The 14,898-nt window shown below is 37.6% G+C and overlaps 1 protein-coding gene and 1 long non-coding RNA gene across 2 annotated transcripts in view; both read left to right on the top strand.

Moving 5' to 3' along the window:
- Positions 1-1,451, top strand: part of LOC109337198 — a 6,654-nt gene extending 5,203 nt beyond the window's left edge. The window contains exon 3 of the long non-coding RNA XR_002106411.1: positions 1,441-1,451. This is a non-coding gene — a long non-coding RNA (uncharacterized LOC109337198). The remainder of the gene's footprint in view (positions 1-1,440) is intronic.
- An 11,738-nt stretch (positions 1,452-13,189) lies between these two features.
- The window catches only part of LOC109337200, a 2,667-nt gene continuing 958 nt past the window's right edge, over positions 13,190-14,898 (top strand). The window contains exons 1-3 of the mRNA XM_019574121.1: positions 13,190-13,475; positions 13,664-14,618; positions 14,662-14,815. Coding sequence (XP_019429666.1) covers positions 13,190-13,475; positions 13,664-14,618; positions 14,662-14,815 — 1,395 coding nt within the window. The remainder of the gene's footprint in view (positions 13,476-13,663; positions 14,619-14,661; positions 14,816-14,898) is intronic.

Raw genomic sequence — 14,898 nt, forward strand, 5'->3', positions numbered from 1 at the left:
AGGCCCCTGCGGTTTGTCGTTGCACATGGAGTGCAACGGGTCATCGATGATGATCCCCCACCCTGACGCTTACATCGACGCTTCTTTCACCTTGCCGCCAGCGGGTATGATGCCTCCAGACGTTGGACCTCGACACCCGCCAGTCAGGAGTGACGGCGCTGGTTCCTCCCACCGTCATAGGACGTGGGCGGATTGTTTGGATGCTCCGTCATCCCGCAGAGCCCAGAGGAGCCGGGTTCTTGGAGGGAGTCCTTGCAAGAAGACTCCGAGTCTGAGGATGTCATCTCCACCAAATTATGCCGCTGGGTTGTGGCATAACGAAGTGGAGGAAGAAGAGGAGGACGACGAGGTCATTGAGCTCGTAAATGTGGAGAGTTTGGTGGAGGTCATCGACCTCGTGTCTGACTCAGAAGAGGAAGAGGCTCCGAGTGAGGGGTCCAGCATTCTCGGAATCTTCTGAGTCGGCTCGTGGGCCAGTCGATGCCCCTTTTTGTTTTGATGGGGCTGTGTTATGTGGATTTTGTATATGCTTAGTGGCGATGTAGTTTCCGCCTTTGTTGACCTTATATGTATGACTAATTATGACTTAACCATTTATATGAATTGTGTTATTCAGGAAATTGTGAATCAGGTTAAGTTATCATTCGATAACGATAAGTTGATTTTCCGCATTTGAGTTACTTAAAGTGATGTCCCGGAAAAGGAAGGTTTTAAAAGGAAACAATTTTATACATCCCCATTTCAAAAAAAAAAATTACCCATTTTTCCGCAATGTTTTTGAGAAGTATTTTTCGGGGCGTTACAACATGGTATCAGAGTGGCTCTTTCCTAATCGGCCTTGGGCATGGCCTTACATGCTTTCGAGTCATATCTGGTATTGGTGGAATGGACCACCTATATCGTTTCTGGTATCATGAGTTAGCAGCTTGGAGGGCTCGATCCTTCTTGTTTCTAACCCATGGTATTCGGTTTCCTTTCTTCCGGAATTGGATGCGATCTGGTGACCTAGAAGTCTAAAGCTCTTATCGAGTCCACTTTAATCATGACCTAGTACCTCCGCCATAGGGTTGTGACCTTTAGACTATTCAAACCCTAAAGTGTACCTTCTTTAGGACACTGGAAGCATAACTTAAATTTTGTTCATCATCATTCATAAATTGGGATTTTTGTCCCTAAAAAGACTTCATGCTTGAATGTTACGAAGATGTCATTGCACTTTGATGTCTTTGTGCCATAAAGATGGCTAAATAATTTCTATTCCTTACCATGGGCTAAATGCCCTAGGGATAATTTTCCATTCCTGCCATGGGCTAAGAGCCCTAGGGATAATTTTCTTTCCCTTCATTGGGCTATACGCCCTATGAATATTTTCCATACCCTACGATGGGCTCAATGCCCTAGAAACAATTTTCATTCCTGACGGCGGGCTCATCGTCCTAGGGATGTATTCTCTTTCATCTTAATAAGCTCAGAGCTTTATCATTTTACTAATAATTGGCATTAATAGTATAATAGGTGTCAAATCCATCATGACATTTTATTATATTGTAACTGAGGCTATATTTCTCCAAAATAGGGTATCACACCCAAGGGGCATTCGAAATGCCTTAACACCACTATATCAAGTTCATGAATGCCATCCACTCATACATTCATCAAAATATACATCATTGAAACATTCATAAAAAAAATCATCCATTTATACATGCATAATTCAAACATTCACAAAAAATATACATCATTTCAAAAGTTATATCAATCAAACATTCATCCATTCATATAATGAGTCAAAAGAAAAAAAAAATCATTTTCACATTCATTTATACATACATTCATAAAATCAAAATAAAAAACCAAACATTCATCTGTCCATTCATACACAAAATGATATATCATCACACATTCATCTACATTTACATACATTCATAATAATAAAAAAATCATTCAAATGTTGCATTTCATGTACTATCATGCATAACCCATTATCTAAAAAAATAAGTCAATTCACGCATCTTCACATGAATTCAAAATGAAGGAAAAAGTAACATGCATGCATATTGCATGAATACAAAATTACATCCTCATGACATTCATACATTTCAATCATTCATGTACCTCATGCATAAATCACTATCAGAGATACTCATGAGTTGAAAATTGATTTTTAAATGTGATATTATTGGACTTGGCTGAAACGATCTAAGAATGAAGAATAAATCTTACTCTCGAGACTACACAAGATATATCAGCTGCTCATATTGATACACTATCCCTAAAGAAAGATTTACAAATTTCATATCATATGGAAACCCTAGTTAATGATGGTAATCCCAATCATTCCTCTAAGTCCCACAATTTTATAAATCCTCTAGATCTGGAGAATATTAAGGCAATCGAAAAGAGAATTAAAGCTATTGAGGAAGCAAGTCCCCATAGTTTGAAGGACTTTACAACCATGTGTCTGGTCTCGAATGTGATATTGCCACCAAAGTTCAATATGCCTGAATTTGAGAAATATCAAGGAATTTTTTGTCCTAAGAATCACCTCACCATGTATGCTAGAAAACTTACTCCCTATATAGAGGATGACAATTTTCTAATCCATGTCTTCCAAGAGAGCCTCACTGGAGCGGCCATCACTTGGTACACTGCTTAAGAGGATGTCCAAGCGAAATTGTGAGACCTTCAGGGAGTATGTCCAAAGATGGGCTGCATTGGCCGCTCAAGTGAAGCCCAAGTTGTCAGATGAAGAGAATGTTTCAATGTTTATCAAGCATTACACACAATCATATGCCTTGAATTCGGGTATTAGTGATTAAGATTTGAGATAGAAGAGACATCTGCTTTGCCGGTAAATGACTTCGAATCATATCTGGTATTGGCGGAATGGACCACCTAGATCGTTTTCGGTATCATGAGTTAGAGGCTTGGAGGGCTCGATCCTTCTCGTTTCTAACCCATGGTATTTGGTTTCCTTTCTTCCGGGATTGGATGTGATCTGGTGACCTAGAAGTCTAACGCTCTTATCTAGTCCACTTTAATCAAGACCTAGTACCTCAACCATATGGTTGTGACTTTTAGACTATTCAAAACCTTGTAAGTGTACCTTCTTTAGAACGCGTGAAACATAACTTAAATTTTTTCCATCATCATTCATAAATTCGGACTTTTGTCCCTAAAAAGTCTTCATGTCTGAATGTTACGAGGATACCATTGCACTTTGACGTCCTTGTGCCACAAGGATGGCTAAATAATTTCTATTCCTTGCCATGGGCTAAGCGCCCTAGGGATAATTTTTCATTCCCTGCCATGGGTTAAGCACCCTAGGGATAAATTTTCCATTCTCTCCCTTGGGTTATGCACCCTAGGGATAATTTTCCATTCCCTACTATGGGCTAAGAGCCCTAAGGATAATTTTCATTTGCTACTATGGGCTAAGCGTCCTAGGGATAATTTTCTTTCCCTTCAACGGGCTCCACGCCATAGGGAAATTTTTCATACCCTACGATGGGCTCAACACCATAGGGAAAATTTTCATTCCTGACGATGGGCTCATCGCCCTAGGGATATATTCTCTTCCATCTAAATAAGCTCACAACTTTATCATTTAACTCAGAATTTGCCTTAACAATATAATATGTATTAAATTCATCATGACATTTTATTATATTGTCACTAAGGCTATATTTCCAAAAAATAGGGTATCATACCATAGGGGCATTCAAAATATATTGACATTACTACATGAAGTTCACGCATACCATTCATACATTCATCAGTGTATACATCATTCAAACATTCATAAAAAACATCATTCATACATATATAAAAAAATATAAAAAATAATCATTACAACATTCATGAAAAATATATCATTCATTCATACGTTCAATTAATCACAAAAATCAATCAAAATACATATCATTCATACATTCATTATCACCTACAAATTTCGTTCATGTGAGTAAAAAACATAAAAATCATTCAAACTTGCATTTCATATACTATCATGTCATGCAAAAAATAAATAATAATCAATTCATGCACTTCATATACATTCAAAAAATGGAGAGACCCAACATTTGCATTTTTCATGCATCATATGCGTATAAAATTTTGCATCACATACATCATGCATATCATTCAATCATGCACATAATATTTCTACCTTCAATACTCAAATTCCTTTTTTTGAGAGTGATTTTGGTAAAGACACAACATCAGTTCTTAGTGTTATGGCAATATCCTTCTATCTAAGCTAACTTGAAAGAGTAAAAACATCTTGCATTTAATAGATACAATCTAAGTCTGAAACCTTGAGTTTCCTCTAAAATTGTCATCAACTGTAGAATTGGCCTTGTGGAGTACGCTTCCAAGATACCAAATGCAGGGAAAGATGTTTATTTAGCAATGATAAGAAACAATCTATATGCAATTAAGGTCTGAAACCTAGAGTTTCCTCTAAGGTTGTCATCAACGCAAGAGAAGCTATCGGAGTACACCTCGTAGTAATCAAGTGCGGGATGAAATATCTTACGATGCCAACTTCTCTAAATGGAAAGTGACTTTTGTTTCTTTCTAAAATTTGTCTTTCAACCATTGACAAAAAAACAGAAAATATTATTCATCTCATTATAACATCCATTAATCATTTCATAAATGCTCATTTCTAATTTGATCAAAATCACTTGCATCTCATATATATTCATTACTGCTCTAAAGTACCCCTACCACAAACGGCTTTAAGATTGATTTATGGTAGATCAAGAGATAACCCAGATGAATAAGTTAGAGGTGACAGAGCTCAAGGAACAAAAGAGCGAAATGATGAAGATAATCTTAGCCCTACAATAGAGGAAATCTACTACGGATAATCCTTGAACCTCTCATATGAGACCACAGACCACTGAAGCCCACAACAAAAGCAATGTCCATCTTCATAATGCTAGGAGGAAGAAGAAGGAAGATGTGAACATGTGAGATTCAATTGAAGAAAGATTGAAAGTCGTGGAGGGGACTAACTATCTAGACATTAAAAATGCATTTGAGATGTGTCTGGTGCCTGATGTTGTCTTGCCGCCCAAATTCAAGGTTCCAGACTTCGAGAAGTATGATGAGACAACGTGTCCCAAAATCCATTTGCACATGTATGCTAGAAAAATGTCGGCATACCATGACAATGACAAGTTGTTGATCCATTGCTTCAAGTCTAGTAGGAATTGCTACCACTTGGTATATCCACCTAGAGAGAGAAAAAGTGAAAACTTTTCTTGATCTTTCTGATGCCTTTATCAAGCAATATAAGTACAATGAAGACTCTGCACCTGATACGACTCAACTCCAGAACATGTCCATGAGGCAGAGCGAGTCTTTCAAAGAATATGCTCAAATATGGAGATGAGTTGCTTCTCAAGTCTTACGCCGACTAGAGGAAGATGAGCAACTTGCCATCTTCATCAACACTCTCCATAACCCATATTTTGATTGTATAATAGGCAACACAACTTCAGCCTTTAATGCCTTGATTAAAGTGGGAAGTAGAATTGAGCATAGCTTGAAAAGTGGGAAAATAGCAGGTGATCAATTAGGTTCAAATGAAGGCAAGAGTTCAGCCCTCGTGATAAAAGAGGAAGGGGAAACAAATTTTTTGACTAATAAGCGAAAATACAAGAAACCCAAACACCACCACCAAAATCCATACTACAAAGCCTCATGCCCATATCAAACTTCATATCCATACAATGCCTTTCAAATACTATACATCATCACAATTCCCAAAACACCGCTCAAACACAAACCAAATACATATTTCTCAACAAACCCAAAACAATCACCAAAGCATAAATGCAGTTTACGCCCAAAGAAATCTATACTTTGATCTTATCCCAATATCTTATGCTGAACTCTTTGACCAACTTCAAGACCAAGGAATGTTAACTCCTGTGGAGGGAAAAGTTTTTGAGCCACCATATCCTAAATGGTATGATCTTGTCACTAGTTGTGCATATCATTACAACATCACATGACATTCCATAGAAAATTGTAGAGATATCAAATACAAGATACAAGAATTGATAGATTCCAAGTGGTTGGACTTCAGACAAGCGACAGAGAATACTAAGGGAAACTTTCTGCCCAACCGAAAAAGACAACAAAATTGATAGTGTATTTTGTTTGTAACCCCTATTGCTCTCCCCAAGGCTTTAGGTTCATAAAATAGTGGGGCACTCATGTTTATCATAAATGAAAGTTTATTTTCTCATGCACATCTTATTAACAAGTACATACTATTGCATTGATCATGCAAATTATCATCTCGTACTTCCTTCCACAAATCTCATTCCAACCACACAAACAAGCCAAATTAACTTATGCATTAATATGATATATTTGATTCAATAATTTTGAAATGGAGGATGATGCAAATGTAAGACGCAAAATGATGCGAATCCTAAGGCAAATCTTTTTGATGACACAAGGCATCTTTGAAAATCCCAAACACTGTGAAGATATCCCTAGTCACCCTATTTGAGCCCTAGGATTTATGAAAGGAGATGTTTTCTAAAAACCCACAAAATATCAATAACCTTGGGAAGGGTAGTTTTTCAATTGTTTTCCTTGACATTCAACTACTAAATAAACACACTCTTCCTACACCATTTTCCACATCTTACCCGAAGATTGAAGACCCAAAAGAAGACAAATAAAAATATTCATCGGTCAAAGTGTGAAATAACATAAAAACAAAAAGGAAAATATACAAAAAGCATGCTCGGAGTTCAAAAATAAAACTCCCAGGCAAAATTCATGGCAAATAAAAATGCAGTAACAATGACCGCCAAAATGAACAATTCAAATACCTATCAGGAAGATTATTGCCTTAATATTAGGCTTCACCTACTATATCACAAAATCCAACAAAATGTTAGTACTTGAATGTCATGTCAAGAAAACTGTTGAAATAGGACAATGGAGAAAGTAGAAAGGGTTTGGGAAACACATTTTTTAGCCTTATCCTTTTTCTTGGAAACCCTTAGTCAGGGCATGATACAAGCTCAAAAGACCTTGTCGAGGATTTGATTTGCCAAATGCATACACACTAGGTTAGAAAATTTTTGACTCCAATGAATTTCCAAATTTTGATAAAGATATCTCTTCTTTAATGTACCAGATTAAATTTCACATTAACAAACAAAAATCAAATTTGCATGACCATTGCTTTTAGTATTTCTTTTTAAGGAGTTGTGCATGGAAAAACACCCTCAAGTGGAAATCAGAAGAATGGTTGTCAATCTAAACTGGGGCAGTTTATGGGGATTGATCTCATTTCTCGAATGAAAGTACCAAGAAATTTATAACTGGGGCAAAGCTGAAGTTGCTCATCATGGATCCGTCCAAAATCCCTCAACTAAGCAGAGGCAAGATCTTGTGCTATCACCTTCAAACTTCAAGGGTGACTCATGCCTTCACACATTTACAACAGTCACACTTGTGTGTATTCAAAAACTAATATAGTTAAAACAAGCAAAAACAAAAAACCAAGCTAGAAAAGCAGCAAAAAAAACAGAAGAAAAGAGCGATGGGTTGAAAACCCACAAGGGCAACCTAAGAAAAGGAGAGCAATGCTAATTCGAAAACCTGAAAAGGCGATTTAGTATAAAAGAGAGAGAATTCCCGGCAGATACCTAGATCAGGTATTTCGGGCAAAAAAAATTAGGGAAAATAAAATAAACACCCTCAAGCGGAAAGTCAGTATTGCTCATCCACAACCATACCAATCGGGGCAATTTATTGGATGATCATACTCTTCTAATAAACTCTTGACAAGATATTGGGGCAGTTTATTGGACGACCAGACTATTCCAATAAACTCTTCACAAGACACTGGGCACTTTAATTGATTCACCTATCGCAAACTAGGGCAATTCCTTGAAGGATCAAAGTCATATCAGAAAGCAAGCAAATCATCAACAAATCTGTCAACTAAAGCCAATCATAAAAGAATATTGAAACGAATAGTTCTAGGGTGCTCAAGAGCAGTTTCAAATACAATTGAATCAAAAAAATTCAAACCTAGTTTTTCAAACAAAAAAAACTCAATGTCATTTCGATCTACCAATTCAATAATTATAGTTCATACACCACTTCAACATGCAAACATAACCAAAGTTCATATACCACTTCAACATGCAAACATAACCAAAGGTCATACATCACTACACCATGCAAACTTAACCAAATTTCATACATCACTCATGACATACATACATATCACTAAATCAAGTCAAGACATACTCTCGTACGTGCAAAGCATGCATCATTCTTGTTTAACCATATAATCACAGGTGGTCAATCAAATTACTTTCCACATCAAATCATTGTCGGACTCAGACACCGAAATGTTATGTCGTTGCTAGACTCAGACGCTAGAACGTCCTTAAATGAAAAAAAACATTGTTGGACTCAGACACCAAAATGTTATGATGTTGCTAGACCCAGACGCTAGAACGTTCTTAAAATGAAAAAAACATTGTCGGACTCAGACGCCGAAATGTTATAACATTGCTAGACTCAGACGCTAGAATGTTCTTAAAAGAAAAACATTGTCGGATTCAAACGCCGAAATATTATGACGTTGCTAGATCTAGATGCTAGAACGTTCTTAAAAAAATACATTGTCAGACTTAGATGCCAAAATGTTATGACGTTGCTAGACCAGACACTAGAACATTCTTAAATGAAAAAAACATTGTCGGACTCAGACGCCGAAATGGTATAACATTGCTAGACCCATGCTAGAACGTTCTTAAATGACAAAAGCATTATCGGACTTAGACGCTGGAATGTTATGATGTTGCTAGACCCAGACGCTAGAACGTTCTTAAATGAAAAAAAAAACATTGTTAGATTTAGACGCTGAAATGTTATGACGTTGCTAGAACGAGACCCTAGAACATTCTTAAATGAAAAACCATTGTCGGACTCAGAAGCCGAAATGTTATGACGTTGCTAGACTCAGACGCTAGAATGTTCTTAAAGAACATTGTCGGAATCAGACGCCGAAATGTTATGACGTTGCTAGACCCAGACGCTAGAACGTCTTAAATGAAAAAACATTGTCAGACTCAGACGCCGAAATGTTATAACGTTGCTAGACTCAGACGCTAGAACGTTCTTAAATGGAAAAACAATTTTGTCGGATTTAGACGTCGAAATGTTATGATGTTGCTAGACTCAGATGCTAGAACATTCTTAAATGAAAAAACATTGTCAGACTCAGACGCCAAAATGTTATGACGTTGCTAGACTCAGACGTCAGAACGTTCTTAAGTGAAATAACATTGTTGGACACAGACACCAAAATGTTATGACATTGCTAGACTCAGATTCTAGAACGTTCTTAAATGAAAAAACATTGTCGGACTCAAATGCCAAAATGTTAGGACGTTGCTAGACTCAGACGCTATAATGTTCTTTCAAAAACATTGCACCTACCTTTTCATTTCATCGAGTTCCAGCAGCGTCGACTTATGTTTTCGCACCTACCTACCTCTATTTATTTTATCGATTTTTAGTAGTATCCGACCTGCGTTCTCACATTTACCTTTATTGTCTCGAGTTTCGACAGTACTCGACCTGCGTTCTCGCATTTACCTTTGTTGTCTCGAGTTCCAGCAGTACTCAACCTGCGATCTCGCACCTACCTTTTTATTTCAACGAGTTCCGGTAGTACCCGACCTGCGTTCTCGTATTTAATTTTATTGCCTCGAGTTCTAACAGTAATTATGCATGCTCATTCTGAATGTTGTATTATGATCATTATCTCGGCCATGACAAAATTAATGTTCATTTCTTAACTAGCTACTTACTATGATAACACTCAAACCTCAGTTTGTCTGCTATCAAGTAAATAACAAGTAAAGATGGGCAGTTGTGAACACTGAATTTTGTCCGGCCTTTTTATAATAATATAAAATTTTTAAAGCAAAAAAAGAATAAAAAATATTGCATTTTATTGTCTCATAGTCAACTATATCTTCGAATCACAATCAATGATCAATTAGTTATCGGCTCATTTGATTTGAATTTAATTTATCAGTTTTGTTTAAATTGTAAAAATCAACCTATGGTTAGTTTCGGGAATAAAAAAATGAGGTGTTACAAACAAAAAAATTAAATGCAATCTATGAGTGTCAATGACATCTCATGGTTTCAACTATAGACATTCTCCATTAAAATCATCAATTATTACATGCTTTCACAAAAGAAATGAATTTCTAAACTTTAACGTGCATATGTGAAGTAGTGATCATGAATCAAAAGAATTTGAACAAGTTACAATTTCTAGCCAATAAAAAAATCAAAACAGTGGGGAGGTGAAGGGAACATTTGGTAGAAAAAAAATGAAACTGAAAAAGGTTAATGTGGAGAAAATGAAAGGCACCTGGTACTCATCTTTACTCACTCCAATAAATTACTATCAACGTGAGTAAAAGTGGATGAAGGGTGGATCGTGCTATAAAGGTGCAGAGATGGGGTTGATCTAACAACTTCAAGGAGAACAAATTTTTACCTCTCTAAATCCCACAATTGTTCATTTCAAGAAGTTAGCTTCCAAGATCTAACAGGAGCCTCCACAACAATGAGAGAACCCTGGAGACAACCCAGGAGAGAACCCCGAAGAAAACCTTGGAGAGAACACCGGAGAGAATCCTGGAGAGATCACCGGAGAGAACCCTGGAGAGAACACCGGAGAGAACCCTGGAATGAACACTGGAAACCAACTAACCGGAGAGACCCTCACGACTCTCCCAAACTTAGTCCTCATAATTTTACCCGAAGTAAACCAAGCCTAGTGAGAATCCCGACCCCAACTAACCCCCAACCTGGGAGAGTGACACCGATTCCAGCATAGGAGACTGAATTGCTTCAGAATAACTTTTCAAGCAGAAGAACCAATGATGGAGAAGAGTGGAGAGTTTTTGAAAAATTCAGCACATTCTACATTACAAATTTTCCAGATGATTACAACACAAGTGACCTTTGGAGATTTTTTCAAAAGATTGGAAGAGTTAGGGATGTTTTTATCCCATTTAAACGAAATAGGAATGGCAAGAGGTTTGCCTTCATAAGATTTGAGAAAGTGAAGGATGAAAAAGAACTTGAATGGGAATTAGACAACACCTGGATTTCCAATAAAAAAAATTTCGCCAGTATTCCGAGATTCAATAGGGATAGATTATTCCAATAATGCTGAGGAGGTGAAGGTTATTCACCAAAATTGGAAACTCAGAGATTCCAGAAGCTTTGCTCAAGTTCTCAGAGGGGATGGATATGGAAGTAGTCTTGATGTGAGTACTAGAGAGGTCAATCGTCGTCCTTCGACTCTCTCACCCATGAAGGAAGAGTGGAAGGGAATGGAGTATACTGTGGATGTGAAGGAGATGGCTTGGCTGTCCAAATGCTTGGTGGGGCAAACTTCAGACCATGATAAGGCCAGGTTAATACCTTTCTTATTGAAGTCTGAAGGTATAGTTTCAATTTCAGTGCATCCGATGGGTGGAAGTATGGTCCTTTTAGCACCTTTAGAAGGGGAAAATGTTCAGGAGATTGTGCAAGTTGCAGAAGACTCTTTCAAAAACTGGTTCTTGTCTTTATCCCCGTGGTCTGAAGATTTAGTGGCTGATTACAGATTGATTTGGGTAAACTGTTATGGAGTTCCCCTACATGTGTGGAATTTACTTTTCTTCGAATCTTTGGTAAAGAGTTTTGGCTCACTGCTTTCGGCTGATGAAGCAACCACTCGGAGACTGGGGTTTGATAGATGCAGGCTTCTGATCAAAACCTCTATGCAGACGCATATTCAATGTTCTTTGACAGTGAAGATAAACGGGAAGTTCTTTGATATCAATGTTTGGGAGGAAGGAGGTTGTGAGACGGTTATGATGGGTACTAAGGAGGAGGAGTCTTGTTGTGATTCCTCCATCGATTATGGATCGACGGAGTTAGGAGGGTTGGCGGAGGGATCCGTGGATTGGGTGTCTGACTCGTTAGACATGAGGCGATCACTAGAAAGATGGGCCTCTGTTTGCTCGGAGAAGGTGGAAGAGGGGGAGACGGTGGTCCCTGTGTTGTTTCTGGTTTCGATGATGGAATTAAAGCTTTTTCTCAAAATTTGGTGATTGCCGTAAAGGGTGATAATGGGGGTGGTGATACCGTTGTTCCATCTTTAATTGTGGAGAATAATTCTAATCCCATTATTGTAGGGAGTGGGGACCAAGAGCCAGGTGGAGTTTTCGGTTCTCCATTATTTGATAAGGAAAAGATTGGTGAGCATTTAATTCATTGCAATTATGGGATGAATTCTCAAAATTCCAATTTTGGTGAGGTTACGGTGCCTATTGAAAAGGAAGTGGGCCAGGGGTTACTTTTTGGCATTAATGAAGGAGCAAATCCTCTTTCCCATGTCAATATTAACTTACCACGTGATTTAAGGGATGAAGGCAAGTTACATCAACTTATTAATGTTGGGACCCACCTGGTTCCTTTATTGGAAATTAATCCTTCAACAAAATCATTTACTTGCACCAACAGTCCCTCATTCGTGAATTCTGAGCAGGAGAAAGCTATCAATTCCCAATCATCAAAAAAGCTTATTCCATCTATTAAAAGGCCGATACTGTTAGATAATAAGAAGAAGAGGTTGAAGTTGTCCAAGAAGGAAAAGAAAAAACAAGATATTAAGGATTGGAATAATTTTTGTATTGATCTTGGAGACATTCCAGTTTCAAATTCAGCCATTCTAGTTTCTATACAGGATCTAGTGGGTCCTTGTCGCGTGTTGAGGTGAATTCCTCTGGATTCAATGAGACTTTCGTGGGGGACTCTTTGGTCAAGGTTACTAATTCAATTGGCAAGGAATTCTTTAAAGAGGCAGAAGAAATGTGGAAGATTGGTGAAGAGATTGGTCTTAATGGGAATGGAAATGAGGCAAATATAATTGCAAGTCTAGCTGAGATGGAACAAATGGATCATGGGAAGTGTACTGCGGATAGAAGGAGTCACATAGTTGTTGATGAAGATCATATCAATTAATATTAGAGGTCTGGGAGGGAGAGTGAAGAAGAAGGAGATCAGACATTTGGTTTGGAAATATAAACCTGACTTCATTTGTATTCAAGAAACTAAAATGCAACATATTGTGAGGAATTTGTGTTCATCTTTGTGGGGTGGTGATAATTTTGATTGGGCCTTTAAGCCGTCTGTCGGTAACTCTGGAGGTATTCTGAGTATATGGAACAAGGACACCTTCCTTGCTGAGGACATCTCTAGTGGGACAAACTTTGTTCTAGTTAAAGGTAAATGGGCTTTGCAGCATGAGTTTTCTCATATCATGAATGTTTATTGTCCTTGTGATTTGGATGGAAAACGTATCTTTTGGGAAGAAGCTAAGAGTGATTTTTTGGGCCATCATGGTGATTTGTGTTGTTTAGTTGGTGACTTCAATTCAATTGCAGCATGAGTTTTCTCATATCATGAATGTTTATTGTCCTTGTGATTTGGATGGAAAACATAACTTTTGGGATGAAGCTAAGAGTGCTTTTTGGGCCATGATGGTGATTTATGTTGTTTAGTTGGCGACTTCAATTCAACTATTCAACAGGACGAAAAAAAGGCATTGCTAGTCGTGGTTATAGTAAGGATTGTGAGGAGTTTAAGCAATTTATCTTTGACATGGAGTTGTTTGATCTTCCGCTATCTGGAAAGAAGTTTACTTGGTATCTCTCTAATGGGAAGGCTATGAGTAGGATTGACAGATTCCTAGTAAATGATGGATGGTTGACTAAATGGGGTACTCTCGTTCAACAGGGTCTTCCAAGGACATTTTCAGATCATTGTCCGATTCTTCTCAAGAATGATGTTTCCGATTGGGGTCCGACTCCATTCCGTACAAACAACTATTGGGTTTCTGATCGTAGATTTGGTCAATTAGTTACTGATGAGTGGAAGAAATTAGATATCAGTGGGAGGGGTTCTTTTGTGTTTAAGGAGAAATTAAAGAAACTTAAAGTGGTCTTAAAGTGTTGGAATAAAGAGAAGTTCGGTATGTTGGATAGACAAATTGAGGACAAGGTGGTGGCTATCAATCTTATTGATGCCAAAGGTAGCACATGTAGTCTATCTGAGAATGATGTCCAAGCTAGACAGTCGGATACTGCTGAACTATGGCGCCTTTCCAGACAAAAGAATAATCTTCTATGGCAGAAATCTAGACAAAAATGGATTCGTGAAGGTGACTCTAACTCTAAATTTTTTCATTTATCTATAAACAAAAATTGGAGTTTCAAGAAAATTACAGGTTTGGATATTGATGGGGAGTGGATTGATGACCCTATCGCAGTTAAAAGTCACATTTCAACATTCTTTGAGGATAAGTTTGATGAGAACTATCGGAGCAGACCTTCTCTTGATGGTATGGATTTTAACTGTTTGTCTGATGAGAATAATGTTTTCTTAACTGCAAAAATTGAGGTTGAAGAAATCAAGGAAGCTATATGGAGTTGTGATGGTGATAAAAGTCCTGGACCTAATGGTTACAATTTTACTTTCTTCAAAAAGTTATAGGATTGCCTTAAGTAGTTTGGTGGATGACTTCTATAGGTTCGGCAATCTTCCTAGAGGATGTAATGCTTCGTTTATTGTTCTTATTCCAAAGAAAAAAAGTCCACAGGGACTCAATGATTTTCGTCCCATCTCCCTCATTGGAAGTATTCAAAAGATTATCTCGAAGCTGCTCGCTGCTAGAATTAAAAAGGTAATCCACTTGGTTATTTCTGATTGTCAGTCTGCTTTCATCAAAGGTAGATTCATCATGGATGGAGTGGTTGTGGCTAATGA

The sequence above is a fragment of the Lupinus angustifolius genome, unplaced genomic scaffold, assembly GCF_001865875.1.
Source record: "Lupinus angustifolius cultivar Tanjil unplaced genomic scaffold, LupAngTanjil_v1.0 Scaffold_2_268, whole genome shotgun sequence".
In the NCBI taxonomy this organism is placed as follows: domain Eukaryota; kingdom Viridiplantae; phylum Streptophyta; class Magnoliopsida; order Fabales; family Fabaceae; genus Lupinus; species Lupinus angustifolius.